At 37.1% G+C, this 19,476-nt stretch overlaps 4 protein-coding genes and 1 long non-coding RNA gene across 5 annotated transcripts in view; 4 read left to right on the top strand and 1 right to left on the bottom strand.

Moving 5' to 3' along the window:
- The window catches only part of LOC136259448 (ankyrin-1-like), a 455,130-nt gene that overhangs the window by 29,115 nt on the left and 406,539 nt on the right, over positions 1 to 19,476 (top strand). The window lies entirely within an intron of this gene.
- LOC136258375 (26S proteasome non-ATPase regulatory subunit 10-like) overlaps positions 1 to 19,476 on the top strand; it is a 113,864-nt gene that overhangs the window by 75,357 nt on the left and 19,031 nt on the right. The window lies entirely within an intron of this gene.
- LOC136257639 (uncharacterized) lies at positions 724 to 4,124 on the bottom strand. Its single transcript, XM_066050890.1, has 4 exons — positions 2,921 to 4,124; positions 1,877 to 2,203; positions 855 to 1,202; positions 724 to 805 (listed from the first exon to the last, which is right to left on the bottom strand). Exons 1-3 carry the CDS (start codon positions 2,969 to 2,971, stop codon positions 1,059 to 1,061), a joined length of 522 nt encoding a protein of 173 aa, XP_065906962.1. The 5' UTR covers positions 2,972 to 4,124; the 3' UTR covers positions 724 to 805; positions 855 to 1,058.
- On the top strand, positions 4,067 to 8,044 carry LOC136258376 (uncharacterized). The gene is made up of 4 exons (XM_066051686.1): positions 4,067 to 4,142; positions 4,969 to 5,294; positions 5,953 to 6,165; positions 6,613 to 8,044. The coding sequence occupies exons 1-4, from the start codon at positions 4,067 to 4,069 to the stop codon at positions 7,846 to 7,848; spliced, it is 1,851 nt and encodes a 616-aa protein (XP_065907758.1). The 3' UTR covers positions 7,849 to 8,044.
- On the top strand, positions 13,518 to 15,149 carry LOC136257646 (uncharacterized). Its single transcript, XR_010702093.1, has 4 exons — positions 13,518 to 14,206; positions 14,248 to 14,492; positions 14,547 to 14,612; positions 14,664 to 15,149. It is a non-coding gene; the product is annotated as an uncharacterized lncRNA (long non-coding RNA).

Below are 19,476 nucleotides of genomic sequence, written 5' to 3'. Positions count from 1 at the left end.
CGAATTCAATTGCAAACGGGACGAATTCAATTGCAAAACCGACAAATTCAATTGCAAACGGGACGAATTCAATTGCAAAAGCGACGAACTCAATTGCAAACGGGACGAATTCAATTGCAAAGTCGCCGAATTCAATTGCAAAAACCTGTAATAATCAATACATTAATATTGAAAGGGACACGCCCCCAAAAGTACGTAAAATGCGTAAAATGGTGTAAAAACACAGTGATTTTCGTGCATTTTCGAAGCGCCCACAACATTACGTAGTGATACCAACAAAAAACGGTCTGCTAATTATGCACATACCTCTAAGGAATACTCCACCTTATTTTCAAGACTGTAGCTGCAGCGGATACGTGGGCCCAGCACTGTTCCTGAACCCGGTTCGTCATTTTGCCCTATGCGTAATGTATAGAGGGCCATGACATCTTCACCATCTACAAAGATGACAAAATCAATAATAGTGAATCATCAAGTATAATGTACACATTTTGTTAGAAATGAGATAGGATGTGAATTTTTAAATCAATACTGACTTAATAACTATACCGAGGGCTATGCTACCTGATATTACTACTGATACTTCTACTCTTCCTTATGCATGTCACAATAAACTTTTGATATTAATTATAGCACTGTATAATACCATACCTTCTTCACGTGTGTTCTTGATCACTTCTTTAATGTTCTTCTTAGAGCTTTTTTTCCCTAATGAAATGACAGCTGGAACATAGCGAGTCCATTCTCTCAAAAAAGCATTTTTGACATTTGTCCTTTCTGTTATCATGGCTAGTTCTTGCTCCAGCTGCATAAGAACTTGATAATCATTGAGCAACACAACTGTACATACTTACAATTACTGGAAACTTGAGGCAAGGGTATTTAGTTAAAATTTCCTTCACACTGGTAGCATCATTACGTACATAAACCCATCTATTTTCAAAAGTAGTTTTCATCAATGGGAGCAATACTCGGTCACGGGGAGAATTATTTTTCATTTCCTCTGTGATGGCAGCAAAGTGCTCTTCAAAAGTCTCCATATCAACAGTAGGTAAGTTTCAAGTTAGTGGATAACGTCGTTGAAGTTTGTTCTTGTTATTGCTTCTTTTTGGAGTAGGTGATTGGCCAATAGAAGCTCCTTTCTTCCTGTCCAGCTTGACCAAATTTCTTACCCTTTCTATCATTTTGTCCACCCATGAAGTCTGCAGTGTTGAAATATTTAACATCAAAACATTACACAAACTGTAAGGTTATGTGAACATATACTCATGATTAAAAAACAAACTTAGTAGTAGGGATGTACCAATGTACCGATCTAGATCAAGTCAGGTTCCAGGGCAATTCAACAGCAAAGCAAGCCTACAGGTACAGAAGGCTTTTGACCACTTCAAGTCATGCAAGCCACAAAATGTATACTGTAACAGATTTGATGGTATCCTTAGCTCATGGTAGAATATCTTTTTTTCTGTGGACTTTAAGTAGCTGATGACTATATATATATTGGAATGGGTAGTATTTAGTTGTACGGCCTTTGTTGGAGGTGGGTGGGGAGAAGAGGATTTGCAAGTATTTTGACATTTTAGAGATTCACATGTACAACACAATGCTTTATGTCAAACAAACATAAGAACATAATAAAGACATACTTATATGCCTCCACATACTACTAACTGTGCAAGTAAAAATTATAGAACAGTTGACTACATAATGTGTGAGACTTGACTGATAGCTATTGATATGCAGTACATCAAAATGTTCAAATTTTGGTACATGTAGCCTTTCTATATAGAAAAATTACAAACTGTATACAAAATTCTTTGTACATGGAAAAAAATCAATCGGGAATAACTGATACAAATACTTCTAACTGACTCACATATCCATCACCAATATCATCCTTCATGAATGGATACTTCAGTATAAGGAGTCTGGCAACCTGCTCACAGTTACTTCTGGATGGCTTGGATCCAACTTTTGAAATAGTGAGTGTGACCAAGGTTCTCACTATATCATTTCTACACTCTGGGGTTAGTTCCTTTTTCTCTATGCATGAATTGGTCTCTGGTCTCCAGTGGCGTGGTATATCAAAATTAGTCATGGAAAGATTTCCTGAAGCAACAGACTGTGTTGATTCTGTTGAAACTATTGAACTTTGATCATTAAATGAAACTGAATCAACAGAAGACAAAATTGGAATATCATCCTATGACAACAACAATCATGCATTGACACCATGTCAGGACAATAATATGAAAGTTGAGTGGACATCAAATATTGCCCAGACATTTTACTGGTTACTGCATGTCTTTCTTCAATAACACCTGTTCTTGTTCTATTAGCACTGATGCGAGTGGTGTCACCAATATACCGTAAAACTAATAATTATTTAAATACTCCGGCACTGACAGTGAGGCATCAGAAAAAAGGACTCTGGCTTACAGTGACCTTAACTTTGTATGGAGAAGTCAAAAGCATTTGTCCCAAGGTCTGTAATGTGGTCCAAGTATCAATTACATTATAGTTTTCCAGTAATAGTAGAGTTTGCCCAGACAGGATGTCCTTTGTAGTTTGGTATGTGGTATTAGGCTAAGAGGGAGGCCAGGACATAGCTTTAAGCATGTGTTGGTTACCACAAGCCCAGCCCAAAGTAGACTGTGAGATAAAAGTCACTGCATAACTGGTCTCAGCTAACTAGTACAAGTAAAGCCACTTACTAGTAAGTTTACTACGATTTACTGCAACTTTTACCATTGCGGCTTTCCAACAAATAAATGATTGCATTATAGAGATGAGATATCTAAAGTCACCACCTTGTAAATATTGCAGAAGTTCTGGAATGATTTTACCCCTGGGAATGTTATTCAGTAACTAATGAAATTATGTACTTTATACACAAAATAAACTTTAATGCAGTACATACCTTTGAAATAAGCCTGGAGAGTTTCTTGACGATGCCCATGGCAGGTATCATCTCCTTCAAGTCCTGCTGACTCAACTGCAGGAATTCTCTGCCATCAATGTAATTCTCTACAAAACACACAATATTATTTTTCTCTTATATAGCAATGCAAAGCTGTACACGTTAAATGGTTAATACTGAAAGACGTAAAATACTTGTATACGTATTACTTCAATTCCATCCAGCCTGGGTGCTGGACTCCCTGCACCATGCATATAGCCATACAGCTTTACTTCCTGGTTCTGCCCCCTGCGTCTTTCGCACCTAAAGAAGGTGGGGCCAGTAAACATCGCTGCGGCATATGCTCTGTCACCAATCCACCGGCTATCCAGAGATAATTCCACTCTTGGACAAACTTTGGGCCATCCAGTTGGTAGTGGCTATAGTTTATTACACTGAATGGACGAATTGGGCTAGCAGACCTAGCACAATACACGGCAAGTTCTGTCTATACCGGCTACAAGAGCTACCCAGTACAGTAAGTCAGTTGCCTAGTTATACAGTAGCTACATAGCACTACCTTTCAAAATATCACAAAACGAAGAAGGAATCCCTTGTTTCTCGTGCAAGTAAGATCCCAGTGCTTCTACTGACATGGTTTCCGTGAGTTCAGTAGGAATATCGCTTTGAGGCTGATCTATATTCCATTCAACAGAGGACTCCGCCATTTCAGTTTGAGCCACCTACCAAACGTAACAGTGACAGCACTGGAACAAAACGCGGTAAGACAAATGAGCGCCAAACATAAAAGCGCCAAATTTCACCGCCAGTTTTCTTAGACGTTGCTTAGAAACCAGTAATGCATCAGCGAGTCAGAGTGATATGAGTTGTCCGAGTACGAGTTGTCGTGGTGTATAAATGGCTAGCGTTAATGTTGCTGGGGAGCATACGAGATTTAAGTGCCCACTTTGTGCTTTTTATGCACATAATATAAGACTTGTTTTAAGTCACCTACGATTAGTTCATTCTAGTGATCCACGGTTTTCAGTTGTGTGTGGAATAGGAGGCTGCAGCACTACTTCCAAGTCATTTTCATCGCTATACCAACATATATACAGGAAGCATAAAGATTCTGGCATCATTCAGTCTCGAACTCACAAAACTCAAATGGTGAATTGTGTTGATGATGGGCCTGCATTTTTCTCTGCTGATGTTAGTTCTCAAAATGAAGAATTTCAGGAAGGTTTGTGTATAGATTGTATGCTCATATGCACATACAATTGCTAATAAATGCGAGAAAATGTTTATTGTTGATGTAGACCACCCCTCAATGTTATAAAATGTGTTAGCTATGTGACGTAGCTATGTGATAGAAGTTTGAAATATGGCCATGCCAGTTATGCATGTAAAGCTTTTAGGCCAATATCAGAAATGGGTTTGACTAAATTATCAAGACTTGCGTCATTCAAACTCTTTGCCCCGCACAATACTGTAAGGCCAAGCAAAGTTGATTGTTAGTTTCCCATTTCCGCCCGCATGGTTTAATAGAAATGCCACAAAATTTGGCTATTTCCACCGCATGGATTTTCAAATATTCACAATAATTTCATTATTATAATAGTGGGTTTATTTAAGTGTTTTCTTCAAGGTTTTAGCTTATTTTAGTGTTTTCTTCAAGGTTTTAGCCATAATGAATAATGACCGCCCGCCCGCGTGATATTTTGAAAATCTTGAAACGGGAAACTAGCAATCAACTTTGCCTGGCCTAATATAAATTGTGACCTATATAACTTGAAAAACTGTTGATGTGCACACATAAATAGATACAATTTTAACAGATTTCAACGTGGTATCAGTAGCTTGATAAGGAAATAAACTATGCAAGTTTGAAATCTTATTAATCATCATTATATTGTAGCCAAATATAGCAATAGTTCAAGAGTATCTATGTCTCTAGTCTTGTACTGTGTTACAGCTTAAAGTTTTATTTGTATACCATGTATCATGGTTTATCACTTATGATAAGCATGTAGAGTATGTGCATGAGCATCTATTATAATTTATTATAGGAAATGATGACATTAATACAGATTTGGAACACTTGTTGGGCATTGATGATGTTCGTCAAAAGAAAGCCAGTGCCCTTTTTTTGCTGAAACTGAAAGAAACTCATCGTTTGTCACAGGTGGCAATTGACAATGTTGTGGAAGGATCAAACACGGTTTTTTCCCACACAGTGCAAAGGCTTCATAGTGGTGTTCGTTCTAAACTTGCTTCACTTGGGATAGATGAAACACAAATAAACAGTGTGTTTCAAGATTTGTCTGATCCCTTTTTTGGCTTGGAAACAAAATTCAAACAGGATAAGTATTTTGTAGAAGATGTGGGCTTGGTGGTAAGTACTATGTATACATAAGTGGTTTTAGCATTTGTGGTACCTTTGCTGAAATTATTTCATGCCTAATTTTATTATGCAGCATAACAGGTCACAGCTGGGTCTGAGTCTTTTGCTTTCGAACACGGTATTGTGTTACAATATCACTACTTTTAGTTATCTATTGTTTTAATACCTAGCTGCTAAAGTGCTTGAATAACATTCCTACCACTTCATCATACTATAGTATCTATGCTTGTGCTAAATAACAATCAGATGTACATATTAAGTATGTATAGTGTAACTGGTCATGTACCTTATCTAGAGACATCTATATAGATAATTATTATCATGTGCCTGCATGCTAGTCATTTTAATGACTGATATAACAAGGTGTTAGTCCACTGCATGGCAATAACTGAGATAAACACTCTAACTATGGGTTCTAGGGACAAATGTCAACCTTTTTATTCCAATGATTATACCACATGAATGTTCTATTTTGGCTATTTTGATCTTTTAGCAATAAAAATTATATAACAACTTCCTATGTAACATTATGCCTAGATTATCAATCACAGTGAATTTTAAGACCCATTATTAAACGATATAGCTATAATATACAGTTTAAACTCATCAGTAATTTCCAGTCATGATGCATTATGTATTTTTACTATAGGAACCAGAGGAAATGCTAGTTGGTGATCCTTGCTATTCATTAAGATTTTCAGGAAATAAAAGATCATTTGTTGAGCAGCATGATTCTTTTCAATATATACCACTTTTTAAGACACTTGAGAGACTGCTGAAAGATTCCAGTGTATTAGAATTTATTGATAATCCTCACAAGAGAATTGATGATAAATTAGAAGATTTTTGTGATGGGGAGCTAGTTTGTAATCACCCTTTATTTTCAAATGACCCATTTTCACTTCAAGTAATAGCTTATTATGATGAACTGGAACTTTGCAACCCACTAGGAACGCATACCAAGAAACACAAATTAGGCATCATTTTATTTACTCTGGGAAACATTCCTCCTAAATTTCGATCTACACTGAGAAGCATTAATTTAGTAGCTTGTGCAGTGCACCCTGTAATTCAAAAACATGGCATTGATGCCATTATTGAACCATTTATAAAAGATTTGAATACCTTAACTAATCATGGTATTGATATCAATATTGGTGGCATTCAGCGTAACTTCAAAGGAGGTTTATTATGTTTCCTGGCAGATAATTTGGCCAGTAATTTGCTGGGAGGATTCAAGGAGTCTTTTTCTTTTTCAAAAAGGTTTTGTCGTAGTTGTATGGTCAAAACTAAATCCTACAAGGACTAGTTTTCATCAAATGATCTTTTTCTCCGAACTGCTGAAGTGCATGAAACACAGTGTGGTGAGTTAGAAGAAGCTGAAGGAGATCTCAAAAAACATTATTCTAAAACATATGGAATCAATCGTCGTAGTAAATTACTATGTGCAAAAAACTTTTCCTTATTCAATGGAGGTTTACCACATGATGCCATGCATGACATCCTGGAAGGTGTTGCTCAACTTGAAGTTAAGCTACTAATTAAACATTGTGTAAGCCAGAAATATTTTGCTATAGCTGACTACAATCACAGGGTCGAGAATTTTGATTATGGCAAAAACGAGATAGACAAACCAGGAAAAATAACTAGAGAAATACTAGCATCTAATGATAAAAAATTTCACTTATCAGCAGCCCAGACCTTACTTCTTTGTCGAATTATTCCTTTACTGATTGGAGATTGTGTTCCTGAAGAAGATAAACACTGGAGATGCTTTCTTTTGCTATTAAAAATTTGTGATATTGTGTTTTCTCCCATCATACCCAAGGGCTATTGCGCTGTCCTCAAACTTTTGATTGAGGAGCATCATTCTCTTTTCAAGTTATTGTACTCAAGTTCAATGTTGACCCCAAAATTTCATTTTCTTGTCCATTACCCAGATCAGATTGTGGCACTGGGACCAATGACTCGGTATTGGACAATGCGTCATGAAGCAAAACTTAGCTTGTTTAAGAAAGCTTCACATTTAGGTAACTTTAAGAACATTGCTTATACGTTAGCAAGTAGACATCAGCGATGGATGTGTTATCAGCTGGCTTCAGGTGACATACTTCAATCTTGCTTTGAGTGTGGCCCAGGCAGTGGTACCAGAACAGTTGCACAACAGCCAAGCCAGATCAGAACTTTAATTCAACAAGCCATACCATCGATAAGTGTTGATGCCACTGTCTTCCAACCTAATTGGGTTAAAAAAAACAGTGTGAATTATTGCAATAACAATTGCTATGTTATGGTGGGGACAGATGGGATTGATCCCTTATTTGGTCATATAATTGACGTCTTCATTGTTGGAGGTGATTTGATACTGCTACATGTGTATCATTGTCAGAATGTTTACTTTGACGATCACTTTCATTCTTACGTCATTACTGATACCACAAATATGTCGATTGTGTGTCTTGAAGACTTGCCAAGTCCTTTTGTACTTCATGGACACAAACTCTTTGATGAAAGCTCAGAAACCTACATAATCATGAGGCATTAAATTTTTAGCTAAAGAATTTGTGTTACAATAACTTTATTTAGGTTATTTTGACTCATTTGTAGCTTTTTATAACCCATGATCATTATCAGAACTACCCAAGTTGCAACAAGGAAAAATAACCCATCTGCTCTAAAGTTATTTCTGCAAATCATAGGTTGAAAGTACCAAAATAGTTAAATCTGTCTAAACAAGTAGTTTTAACCACCTAAAAGTTGCAATAACCATTAAATATCTAGGTAGTTCCTAACAATGAAGTTGTTTCTACCTTTCAGTTTTTACTGTGTATTGTGGGATTCACCTGTTACCAAGACTATGGGAATTCACCTTAAACAAATTAGTCTAAACAAAAAAAAAAACGGCCTGGAACATTGTGTACATGAATAATACTTCAGTAATTCGAGGGAATTGTACGAAGGAGAGTTGTTATCCTCGAGCGGGCCATTCAGTTTATAGACAAAAGTTACGGAAAGCCGCTTCGAGAAAGTGACGCGTGAGTAACTTAGTTTGGAATAGCTTTGTTCTAGTTTCTGTAGGCCTATATAAATAGACAATATGTTCCTAAGCCAACGTTTAGTGGGTTTCTTGTACGTTTTTGAACTTACCATGTTAGTAGATATGCGGAATTCCACTAAAATCAGTATATTTTATTAGGTTCGCAATCCCAATGGCTAATTTCAATATGGAAGTGTACACAGGCTGTACAGATACACTTACCAATAATTCGCAGTACATCTTGAACAAGTTTTACCTTTACTCAGTTACACCTGTGAACAACATTACTCGTAAATGCACACAGGCTGTAAATTAAGGCACACTTACATGCTACACTGAGTTTCGGCTTTGGCCACATCACTAACCAATGCTATTCTCCGTTTATATGTGTCCCTGTAACTTAGGATAGTAGCTAAACCGCATAACTGTACTGGCATCATCACGATCACACAGCAGCGATAGTAGCTATATACCTCAAATCACGTTAACTGAGTCAGCAGACTTACTGGAGGATCCAGCTTTCCATTCAGATCAGTTTCGTTGTCTTATATTTAAATTAGTGCGAATTTATGTCACGTTATTCAGGCTAACAAAATATGGTCTTTTTCATAAATACAGAATCTCTAGCTGACAACAATCCGACAAGTTCATCATCCATTTTTTGAGGAAAGTTGCGGTTTACAACTTACAACTGCATATAACGTGCACCAATTTGTGGCACCATTGGCGGTGAAGCTATATAGCTGGCGGGTGAAATCTCGAACTTGATTAAGTACTCAAGTCTACTACAGGTGTACGTCTCACGCGTACTACCTGTAAAGAGTCTGATACGCGTGCGAGATTTTCCACGGTATTTGAAAGGGACTACGGACAGCTGAGCCGGAAATGACTACACGGTAAGATTAATGTACATGCACGGTGTTCCCTGTAAAGTGTAACAGTTTATGTTTTCTGTCTGGTGCCAGCACTGAAGCATCCTATAATCCGTTTTTCTTGTGCGTGCTATACAGTAGCGATGTCCAACAAAAATTTAAACTTCATTGCTAGAACCTCAAACTTATGTCAAAGTATTGTCATGTGCTTGAAGAAATGCAGTAAAAATTTCAGGTCAATATTATATTTGTATGGAAATTTATAGCTATTTAAATGTTAGCCACTGTTGTACTCATTTTACATAGGAAAAATGGCACTGAAATACTGAAAAAACTGATATTTGGATTTAATGCAAATATTCTGACTTTGGAAAATATTTCATGATATTATGATGCTACAAATAAAAAACAAGCCATAATAACACATTTTCACACTTCTTAACAGTTTAAAAATAGGGTAATAGAGTCTATACAGTTATAACTATGAAACAACCTCTAAATCTCCTAAGTAAAAATCCTCATGCAAGTTTAGAGTTAGAACATCTTCTTCACCTTCATATTGTACATTATACCATTCTTCTGTACCTATAACCTTGCTCAAGACTTCACCACAATACCACTTTTCACAACCATTTTCATCTCTCCACTTATGCTTGATCTTCTTACCAACAAGGGACTCTTGCATGTAGCTAGCTCTTTCTTGCACTGACCTTTTGTCACATATCAACTTTGTAAGGTTCTCAACCAGTTTATCAGCAGAATACTGCTTTCCATTTTTAGAAAACAAAAATAAATCTTTATCAAGATAACTTTTCTGGTCCAAAACTTGTTTTCTAAAGTTCAGTTGAGCCTTCAGAGCATTAAGTTTTGCTGTATTAGATCTTTGTTTGGCCACACCTCTAACAATGTCTTCTTTGGTCTGCCACAAACCATAACGGACAATGTCTTCTGTTAACTTTTCTTTTCTTTTCAAGCCTCTTCTGCGGGCAGCATCTAAAGCATGTTGCTTTTCATGAAGTGCTTTGATACGTCCTTCAAGAATATCCTCTCTACGTTGCTTAAAAAGCTTCTTGAACTCTGGGGCCTTTTTTCTGGCTATCTGCAGCAGATGTTCTACTTCTTCTGCTGATTTTGTGTTAAGCCATTTCATAGTTTTATTGCTGGAAAACAAAACCATTGCCTCTAAAGACAATGTAGTAGCATTTGGCTTCTCACATAGTAAGCGATCAAGTTTGCCAAAATCCCTCTCACTCACTACATTGCTCTTTGAAACTGACACAGTCTCAACAGTAAGCTGAGCACTGGGAGCATAATGTGTGCCACCAGGCAAATGATCTTCTACCAATTGGGAGAGTAGAGCTGAAAATGAATGGCATAATACCTTTAGCACTTCTTGAGTAACATAATCAAACTCAGTTGGCGTAATCAATTGGTTCCAAATCTCATCTTTCTTTGGCGGATAATCTGTGTACAGCTCAGCATGTCCTTGCAGCAATATACTGGCATCTTGTGACCAGGTATCAAGCTTTCTTATTAAAGTATCAAAGTAAGAATTCATTTCTAGAATGGTCACATCTGAATATTCAACCACACGCCAAAATGGACCAGTTATGATCTTATTAATCAGACCTAATGCACGGCAACCAGCCACAAATTCGGGAACTTGTATGTCACTGAAAACAGCCTTAAGTAATTGGTTAGGGGTTTGCCACACTTCCTTAAAAAAATTAACGACATGCTCGGCAATATAATACAAAGCTCCAGCATCATAAAAAACTATATTGAAACGATTGCCACGGAAAGACACCAAAGGATTCTTGTTTATTCCTTTTGATTTCAAAAAGGAAGTAAATGGCTTGTATACACCACTTTGCTCACTGGCATGCTTACAGAGAGCCTTGCACGCTGTTCTGATAAGGCGAATCACACCAGATTCAGACTTCTTGAAGGCATTTGGAAGAGCTGATGCACCGACACATTCTTCAAAGTGTGTGCTTGTTCCCATTGCAGCAGGACAGATGATGCGGTATCTGCCATCCCCACAAGCAAATGCAAACCACAAAAGAAATTGTTAAGTGTGCCAATACTCTGTTGCTCATCAGTGTTCATTTCATTCCAGTTATTGATCACACTGGGCAAAATCTCTAAACGATATCCTTCCAACAAGGTATTAAAATTTTTTTCAACAATGTGCCGATATGACATGGTGTTCTTGATCTTTGATAAAATGGCATTGCCTGACCCTGACTCTGCTACTACTTTCACATCAGATAAAATTTGTTGAAAGGTACTCAATACCTGAGTAGCTGTTCCGCTAAGCATTTATGCTAACCCTAGGGAGTATGTGCTATGTGATGTGGAGACTTGAAAAGAATAGTAATGCTGGCCAAACTTGGACGTCCCATCACTATGGAGAGTAAGGTTATCTTCTTTTTGCAACTCTTCACTCAGCTGTTGACAAGATAGCCCTTTCATTTCAGCAAACATACGAATAAGAGTGGATTTTTGTGGCAATTCTTTAATTTCAAAAGATGCAATATGTTTAAGAACACACCTGATGATAGGTTCAACATTCTTGACCCCAACATTTAAACTCAGAAGTTCAATGCAGCACTGTCTAACATTGTCTAAGTATTTCATTTGGTGCACTTTTGATTCAAATGTATTAGATTGTAGTTCTTGTAGTCTCTCTAGCATGCAATCATATTTATTTTCTGAATCGCACAATGGCCTTTTAGCAAGCTCTAATTCTTCATTAAGATCTTTAGTAACCATTTGCAAGTGATCACATTTCTGAGTGATGGAATCGTATTTATTTGTGGCTACCGTTAATTTGTTCTGATAACTTCTAACGCGTGTTGCAGCCTGTTGTAAGTTGTGTTGCAATTTCTCCTTATCTTTAACTTGTTCTTTTAATTCATTTATCTTTTCATCTCTGCATTTTAGTTTCTTATTGGTATTACGCACACTCAATTTGTTCAACTTGGTGGTGAGGTCATCTGTTTTTGATACTTCATGCTCCAATTTATTTTGAACTTTAGACAGCTCACCAGCCAGTTCTTTGTTAACAGTTATTAACACTTCTAATTCATGGCTATCACTACATGTCTTCGCTTCAGCTAGCACTGCCTGATCAGTGCCAGTCAAAACATTACTGCATGCATGCTCATCGTCTGGCCCAAAGGAGCTGGAGGAGTCCTTGTTGCATGCTGTAATGAATGGCTCACTTGTCAATATAATTATATCATCATTATGGTGGTTTCGTTTTAGCTGTTTGACCTTGTTTTCTATCCTGTATATAGATGATCTAATCACTGATAATGAAGGCAAAGTGGATCTTGAATGCAGTGCAATCATCCATGCATGAAAGTGATTCCACGACAAGTTATTACCATTACGAAACTGGTTCAACTCAAGTACGACTCCTTTGGTAATCTTTTTTTTTGATCAATAGTTGGCATCAACCCAATTGTATCCAGTACCAGTATCTCTCCACAAAGGCCAAGCTCTTCACACAGAGGTCCAGGACTACTGACATCCATGCTGTAAGAACAACAGCACCCAGTGTATTGATATTGCTATACCAGCAAACTATATACAAGGGCTATTAAGGCACTGCAATCATTTAGAATTTCACAACACTTTCCTATGGTACTATCTAGCTGATTTCTGATATGAGAAACATAAACCATAGATTACTGACAATCACTACATTGTGCACAGCTATACCATGCATAAAACGACTATATAACACTGCGTGGAGTAAGAACACGCTTTATTCATAGAAAAAATCACATTAACAGATTAAAAACATGATGACAACTACAATACCAGCTGAAACATTCCCATTATATCGTCATGTATACAAAGTAACACCAAAAAACCAGCGTTTTCAGGTGCTATACTAATGTTACCTTAGGTTTTAGCGTTTTACGGCTGCCAAATTCAAGATCAGCATCGTCAAAATCCTATAGCATGAGTAAACCACTCAAACTCCAGTTGTAATAGTCCGGAAACGATAATCGCTACAACATGTCGCAGGTGCCACGACCGTAATACAAATTGTTTCTTATTATTCGAGGCCTAAAATTTCTACAGGAAAATTTTATTTCGTATTTTTGAAATACTATAACTTTTGAAATACAAAACAGAATTACGCGCAGTAAAGTTTGTTAGTTGCAGCGGTCATCAGATTTTCACTGTGCAGAACAAGAAACCATCCAACAAAACGATATTGAAGCAGTGCAAGATTGAATCTTCAGCGTGCTGATATTACGAGGTTGGACATCGCTATATACAGAACCGGTGGAAGGGTCCTTCATAGATAATTATGTTCAAGTAGGACAGCTATCATAGCCAGAGTCTAAAACAACAGGATTTTTAAGTTATAAATTGTCCTTGCTGAAACTGGGCAGAGCAGAAACTCTGCCCGATTTAGTGACAATTCCAGGAATAGTTGCCATATTACTAAATGCAGCATTACCACATTGAATATCAATGAAAACAATAGTACACCCAGCACAGGATGCTTGTGAGAACTGCAAATGCTCCACTATACCGTCTAATCCCATGACTTCCTCTGTAAGTCTCACAGTGCCATGTTGGTTGGCACCGAGTGTTGAACTTGGCCAGAATCCTGGTAGTTGCAGATCTGGGTTTGCTTTTTAAGCTGCAGTATTTATCCCATTGTACTTTAGCATACGTCATATTTTGGTGGCTACCTGCCAAGATGTTTCATCTTATGGGAGGGAAACATACTGTGTTTGTATTGTGTTGTACCAGTTGTTGCTGCCCAGATGTGTCATAAGTTCTTGCTGCCAAGATGTATCATCTTTAGGTGGCTACCTGCCAAGATGTTTCATCTTATTGGTAGGGGATCACACTGTGTTTGTATTGTGATGTACCAGTTGTTGCTGCCCAGATGTGTCATCAGTTCTTGCTGCCAAGATGTGTCATCTTTTGGTGGCTATCTGCCAAGATGTTTCATCTTATTGGTAGGGGAACGTACTGTGTTTGTATTGTGACGGCTGCCCAGATGTGTCATAAGTTCTTGCTGCCAAGATGTTTCATCTTTCGGTGGCTACCTGCCAAGATGTTTCATCTTATTGATAGGGGAACGCACTGTGTTTGTATTGTGATGTACCAGTTGTTGCTGCCCAGATGTGTCATCTTTTGGTGGCTACCTGCCAAGAGGTTTCGTCTTTGGCAGGAGGACACGATGTGTGAATATGCTGACTGTTGCTGCTGAAATGTATCATCTGATTACCTTTTCTTGTTTTGGTAGAGAACTTAACGTTGTATCATTGTTGCATATGAAGTGTACCTCTGTTACAGTGAATGGAAGTTGACACATGCTGACAGTGCTCATAGGCAATGAATTTGAGAAAACAATAACAAAAGGTGAGCTTTTATAAGGATATCCAATGAGTCATTAATGCTTCTCTATTATAGTTTTTAATGAGTCAAGTAGATACACTATGACAGTACGAATGGGTAATGTGTCAAGTCATGATATAGCAAATGGTGTCCTTTATATGGAGAATAGATCGAGTAATTGATCAGTGTCACCTTGGTTCCAGATGACAATGCTGGCAGTGTGAGACTGGCAATAGTATAAAAATAGTTACGAAATACGGATACAATTACTCATCAATGTAGCAATACTACTACTATTGAAGTCATGTACAGTATTATGTATACATGTATAGTGACTTTTACAAGGCGTAGTACAGTGGGTCATCCATGTGACTCTGTTGAAGTGAATTATTAGACAGACTGTTATGAAACTCACAGGCTTACACTTAGTGTCCATTCACCTATTGTATGTACTTGGTACTGCAATAAAAAAATTGTTATGGATTAGTTTGTACAAAATTAAGAGTTTATTACTATGGTAACTATCTGTATAATGTTGGGGACAAAGCATCATTGTTGCAAGAACCTACACAACTGTGTATCAAGTATTTCATGTTAAATTTGTACTGCAATAATATATGTAAATGGTTGCCGCCATGGCTTAGTTATAAAGAATTCATGCTGGGTAAATATCACCCTAAAAGCAACAATTCATGAATTGAATGTGAGCAAATTGCTTACTTTTTGAATAAATATATAATAATATTTAGATAAAATATTCACATGTATCATTTGGTCATTCATAGTTTGTACATGTAACAACCACAATCTCATAACTTTCCTAATATGGAGGCCAAGGGAATTTTTCTTAAATGTTACATGTGAAGGTTCTGACTCCTTGTATTGATTGGAAGATGCTGCACATGTAAGGAAGGTGGAAACAGTTATTTCATTTTTCCATGGCAATCGCTACCATGCCATCAATATCCTAGTCCTACATTGCATAAAATTGATGACAGAATGCTGAGTATTAAAATTTGTGTAATACATACATGCTAGAATTGGTGAGATGTGTGAGTCAATAAGACCTTCAAGGTGATAGTAGTGTACACACAATGTCTGTCACAGTACCATACAGTGGCTCGAGAGACTGCACTCAAAATTTTCTGGTTTCACATCCTAAGTCAGTCTATGAGTATTACTCTGACTGAGCAATGACATTATTATGAAGCTAATGACACTTTAACCATGCAGTTAGTTGGATAATGATCATTCCTTGTCTCAATCAATGCAACCATAGAGTATTCAGAAGTGCATGGATATGACTAGAAATTATCTACTTGAGGGTTTCTGTGTATCTCCATGCGTGCATTGTGATTTAATACCGAGACTATGCATCAATGTGCTAGTTATAATGGTTAACACCTTGATGACAAAAATTACATGGTACAGTAGCTATGTATATATATATATATACTGTACCCTTAGTTATCTGACCCTGTATCCGTACCTTAAACTTAAAGTTGGTAATAACTGTTCTATTGGAGTACTTTGAGTACAAATGTATGCTCTATTAGAGTATTCAATTTATGTAACTATTATCTAATCCAAAACAGCCTAGCTGTAAAAAAAGAGTGCGTCCCCTAAAAAGGCTATGGTGAAAAAATATGTGAAATCCAAGGTGGCGGCCAAGAAATGGCTGTGATGTTAGGTTAATGGTAAAAATTTTAATAACAACAATTCAGGTGAATTTTGGTACCGCTTGGTCTTGGCACAAAATTCACCTCAATTGTCGTTATTAAAATTTTTACCATTAACCTACCATCACAGCCATTTCTTGGCCGCCACCTTGGATTTCACATCTTTTTTCACCATAGCCTTTTTAGGGGTTGCACTCTTTTTTTACAGCTAGGCTGTTTTGGATTAGATTTCACTTCTTTTTGTATTTGTATACCCCAAGCCGGCTTTGAGGTTTTTTAAACCTATCTTTTTTTCTTTACCACAGGAAGAAGAAAAAGACGAAACAAATGTTGAATACTTCAAATATTTCTGATTTTATCAGTAAATGTAAATTTTATATATGTAATACATATATTTATTTCAGAACTCTCCATGGTGATTTCTTTGTAACTGAACACTCTACAAGGTAACTTCTTCTAGTTGATCTCTCTACAGGGTGAATTGTTTGTAGCTGAACGATCTACAAGGTAACTTCTTCTAGCTGATCTCTCTACAGGGTGATTTGTTTGTAGCTGAACTCTCTACAAGGAAACCTCTTCTAACTGAGCTCTGTACAGGGTGAATTGTTTGTAGTTGAACTATCTACAAGGTAACTTCTTCTAGCTGATCTCTCTACAGGGTGATTTGTTTGTAGCTAAATTCTGTATAGGTGATTTGTTTGCAGCTGAGCTCTTTACAGAATGGTTTCTTTGTAGCTGAACTCTCTACAAGGTAACTTCTTCTAGCTGATGTATCTACAGGGTCACTAGTTTGTAGCTGAATTCTCTACATGGTGGTTTCTTTTTAACTGAAATATCTACAAGGTGACTTCTTCTAGCTGATCTTTCTACAGGATGATTTGTTTGCAACTGAACTCTCTACAAGAAAACTTCTTCTAACTGATCTCTGAACAGGATGAATTGTTTGTAGCTGAGCTCTCTACAAGGTAACTTCTTCCAGCTGATGTCTCTACAAGGTCACTAGTTTGTGGCTGAACTCTCTACATGGTAGTTTCTTTGTAACTGAACTCCCTACAAGGTGACTTCTTCTAGCTGATCTCTCTACAGGGAGATTTGTTTGTAGCTGAACTTTCTACAGGTGATTTGTTTGCAGCTGAACTCTCTATATGATGGCTTCTTTGTAGCTGAACTCTCTACAAGGTGATTTCTTCTATAGCTGATCTTTCTACAGGGTGATTTGTTTGTAGCTGAACTCTCTACATGATGGTTTCTTTGTAGCTGAACTCTCTACAAGGTAACTTCTTCTAGCTGATCTCTCTACAGGGCAATTTGTTTTTAGCTGAACTCTCACATGATTGTTTCTTTTAAGCTGAACTCTCTACAAGGTGATAATGGTGATTTCTTCTAGCTGATCTTTCTACAGGGTGATTTGTTTGTAGCTGAACTCTCTACAGGTGATTTGTTTGCAACTGAATTCTCTACATGATGGTTCCTTTGTAGCTGAACTCTCTACAAGGTAACTTCTTCTAGCTGATCTCTCTACAGGACGATTTGTTTGTAGCTGAACTCTCTACATGATGGTTTCTTTGTAGCTGAACTCTCTACAAGGTGATTTCTTCTATAGCTGATCTTTCTACAGGGTGATTTGTTTGTAGCTGAACTCTCTACATGATGGTTTCTTTGTAGCTGAACTCTCTACAAGGTAACTTCTTCTAGCTGATCTCTCTACAGGGCAATTTGTTTTTAGCTGAACTCTCACATGATTGTTTCTTTTAAGCTTAACTCTCTACAAGGTGATAATGGTGATTTCTTCTAGCTGATCTTTCTACAGGGTGATTTGTTTGTAGTTGAACTCTCTACAGGTGATTTGTTTGCGGCTGAATTCTCTACATGATGGTTCCTTTGTAGCTGAACTCTCTACAAGGTAACTTCTTCTAGCTGATCTCTCTACAAGGCAATTTGTTTGTAGCTGAACTCTCTAAATGGTGGTTTCTTTGTAGCTGATCTCTACAAGGTGATTTCTTCTAGCTGAACTGTCTCTTTCCGTAGTTGAACTCCCTACAAGGTAACTTCTTCTAGCTGATCTCTCTACAGGGTGAATTGTTTGTAGCTGAACTCTCTGCAGGTTGATTTGTTTGTAGCTGATCTCTATACAGGTTACTTGTTTCTAACTGATCTCTTGAATTCTGTTCAGGGTGACTGCTCTATTAGGATGACTGCTCTATTAGGATGACTGCTCTATTAGGATGACTGCTCTATTAGAGTAGAGATTTCCAACTAAATTAAATAATTAACATTCCATACATTCATTGGTATGACAAATATTATGCATTGTTTCAGGGTCATTTTAGTGCAAACCCCAACTCAATCAGTGGTTCCTATCAAAAGATATAAGGAAAAGAAATTGACAGTGTGATGATTTTTGTGTACAGCATTTTCAGTGCTTTTTATGTATATTGCATGGCACCAAACACAATATTCAAAGTGTCATAAATCTAGATAGGAAACTAATAACGACATGAAATTTTCACCACATATCTATTTTATGAAGAACAGCATATGAACTAAGTAAAACCTCTCAAAAGTGACCACTTCTTTGTAAACTGACCACTCAGAATATTACATGAATAAAGCAAGTGATTCACAGATAAAACTGTGTGTATTGTGTAATACTAAGTACACACAGGTACCTAATGCATTTTCAGGGATAACTAACTAGAAAAATTAGTAATATTTTATAACATGGCAAGTACTGGCATCACAAGTCACAATTAACACATACTTCGGAAACATGACGATCAATAACACAATGTAAGAGCAACATCATTTTTAAAATAGATTTGTTTGGACACTGCATGCTCAGCTTTATTTGTCACACTAAGGATGATAATTATTATATAACACAATGACATCACTATACTACGAAGAGAAATTAAGTAGTTGCTGATCAAAATTACAATCACTGAAGCTGCTATAAAATGGATCAAAACAGCAGTAAATACACCAGAATATAACAACAGGTAAGTGTGAAGCCATGTAAGGTTGGTATCACATGCCAGTCTCCACTTTTGAAAAGATTATGCTCAACCTTGAACCTTATTTTGCAATTTCGCGCAAGACAACAAACTGCTCACCTTCAAACTATACTTGCATCGATGCAGGGGGATGCCTTGAAGCCCAGGGTGATTGTAATGCTGAATTCTGAGCAGTGCTAGATGACGATTTACCTT

This window comes from Dysidea avara, chromosome 6 (assembly GCF_963678975.1).
Source record: "Dysidea avara chromosome 6, odDysAvar1.4, whole genome shotgun sequence".
Classification (NCBI taxonomy): domain Eukaryota; kingdom Metazoa; phylum Porifera; class Demospongiae; order Dictyoceratida; family Dysideidae; genus Dysidea; species Dysidea avara.
The sequence above is the reverse complement of the archived record's forward strand: the minus strand, read 5'-3'. Positions and strand labels throughout refer to the sequence as shown.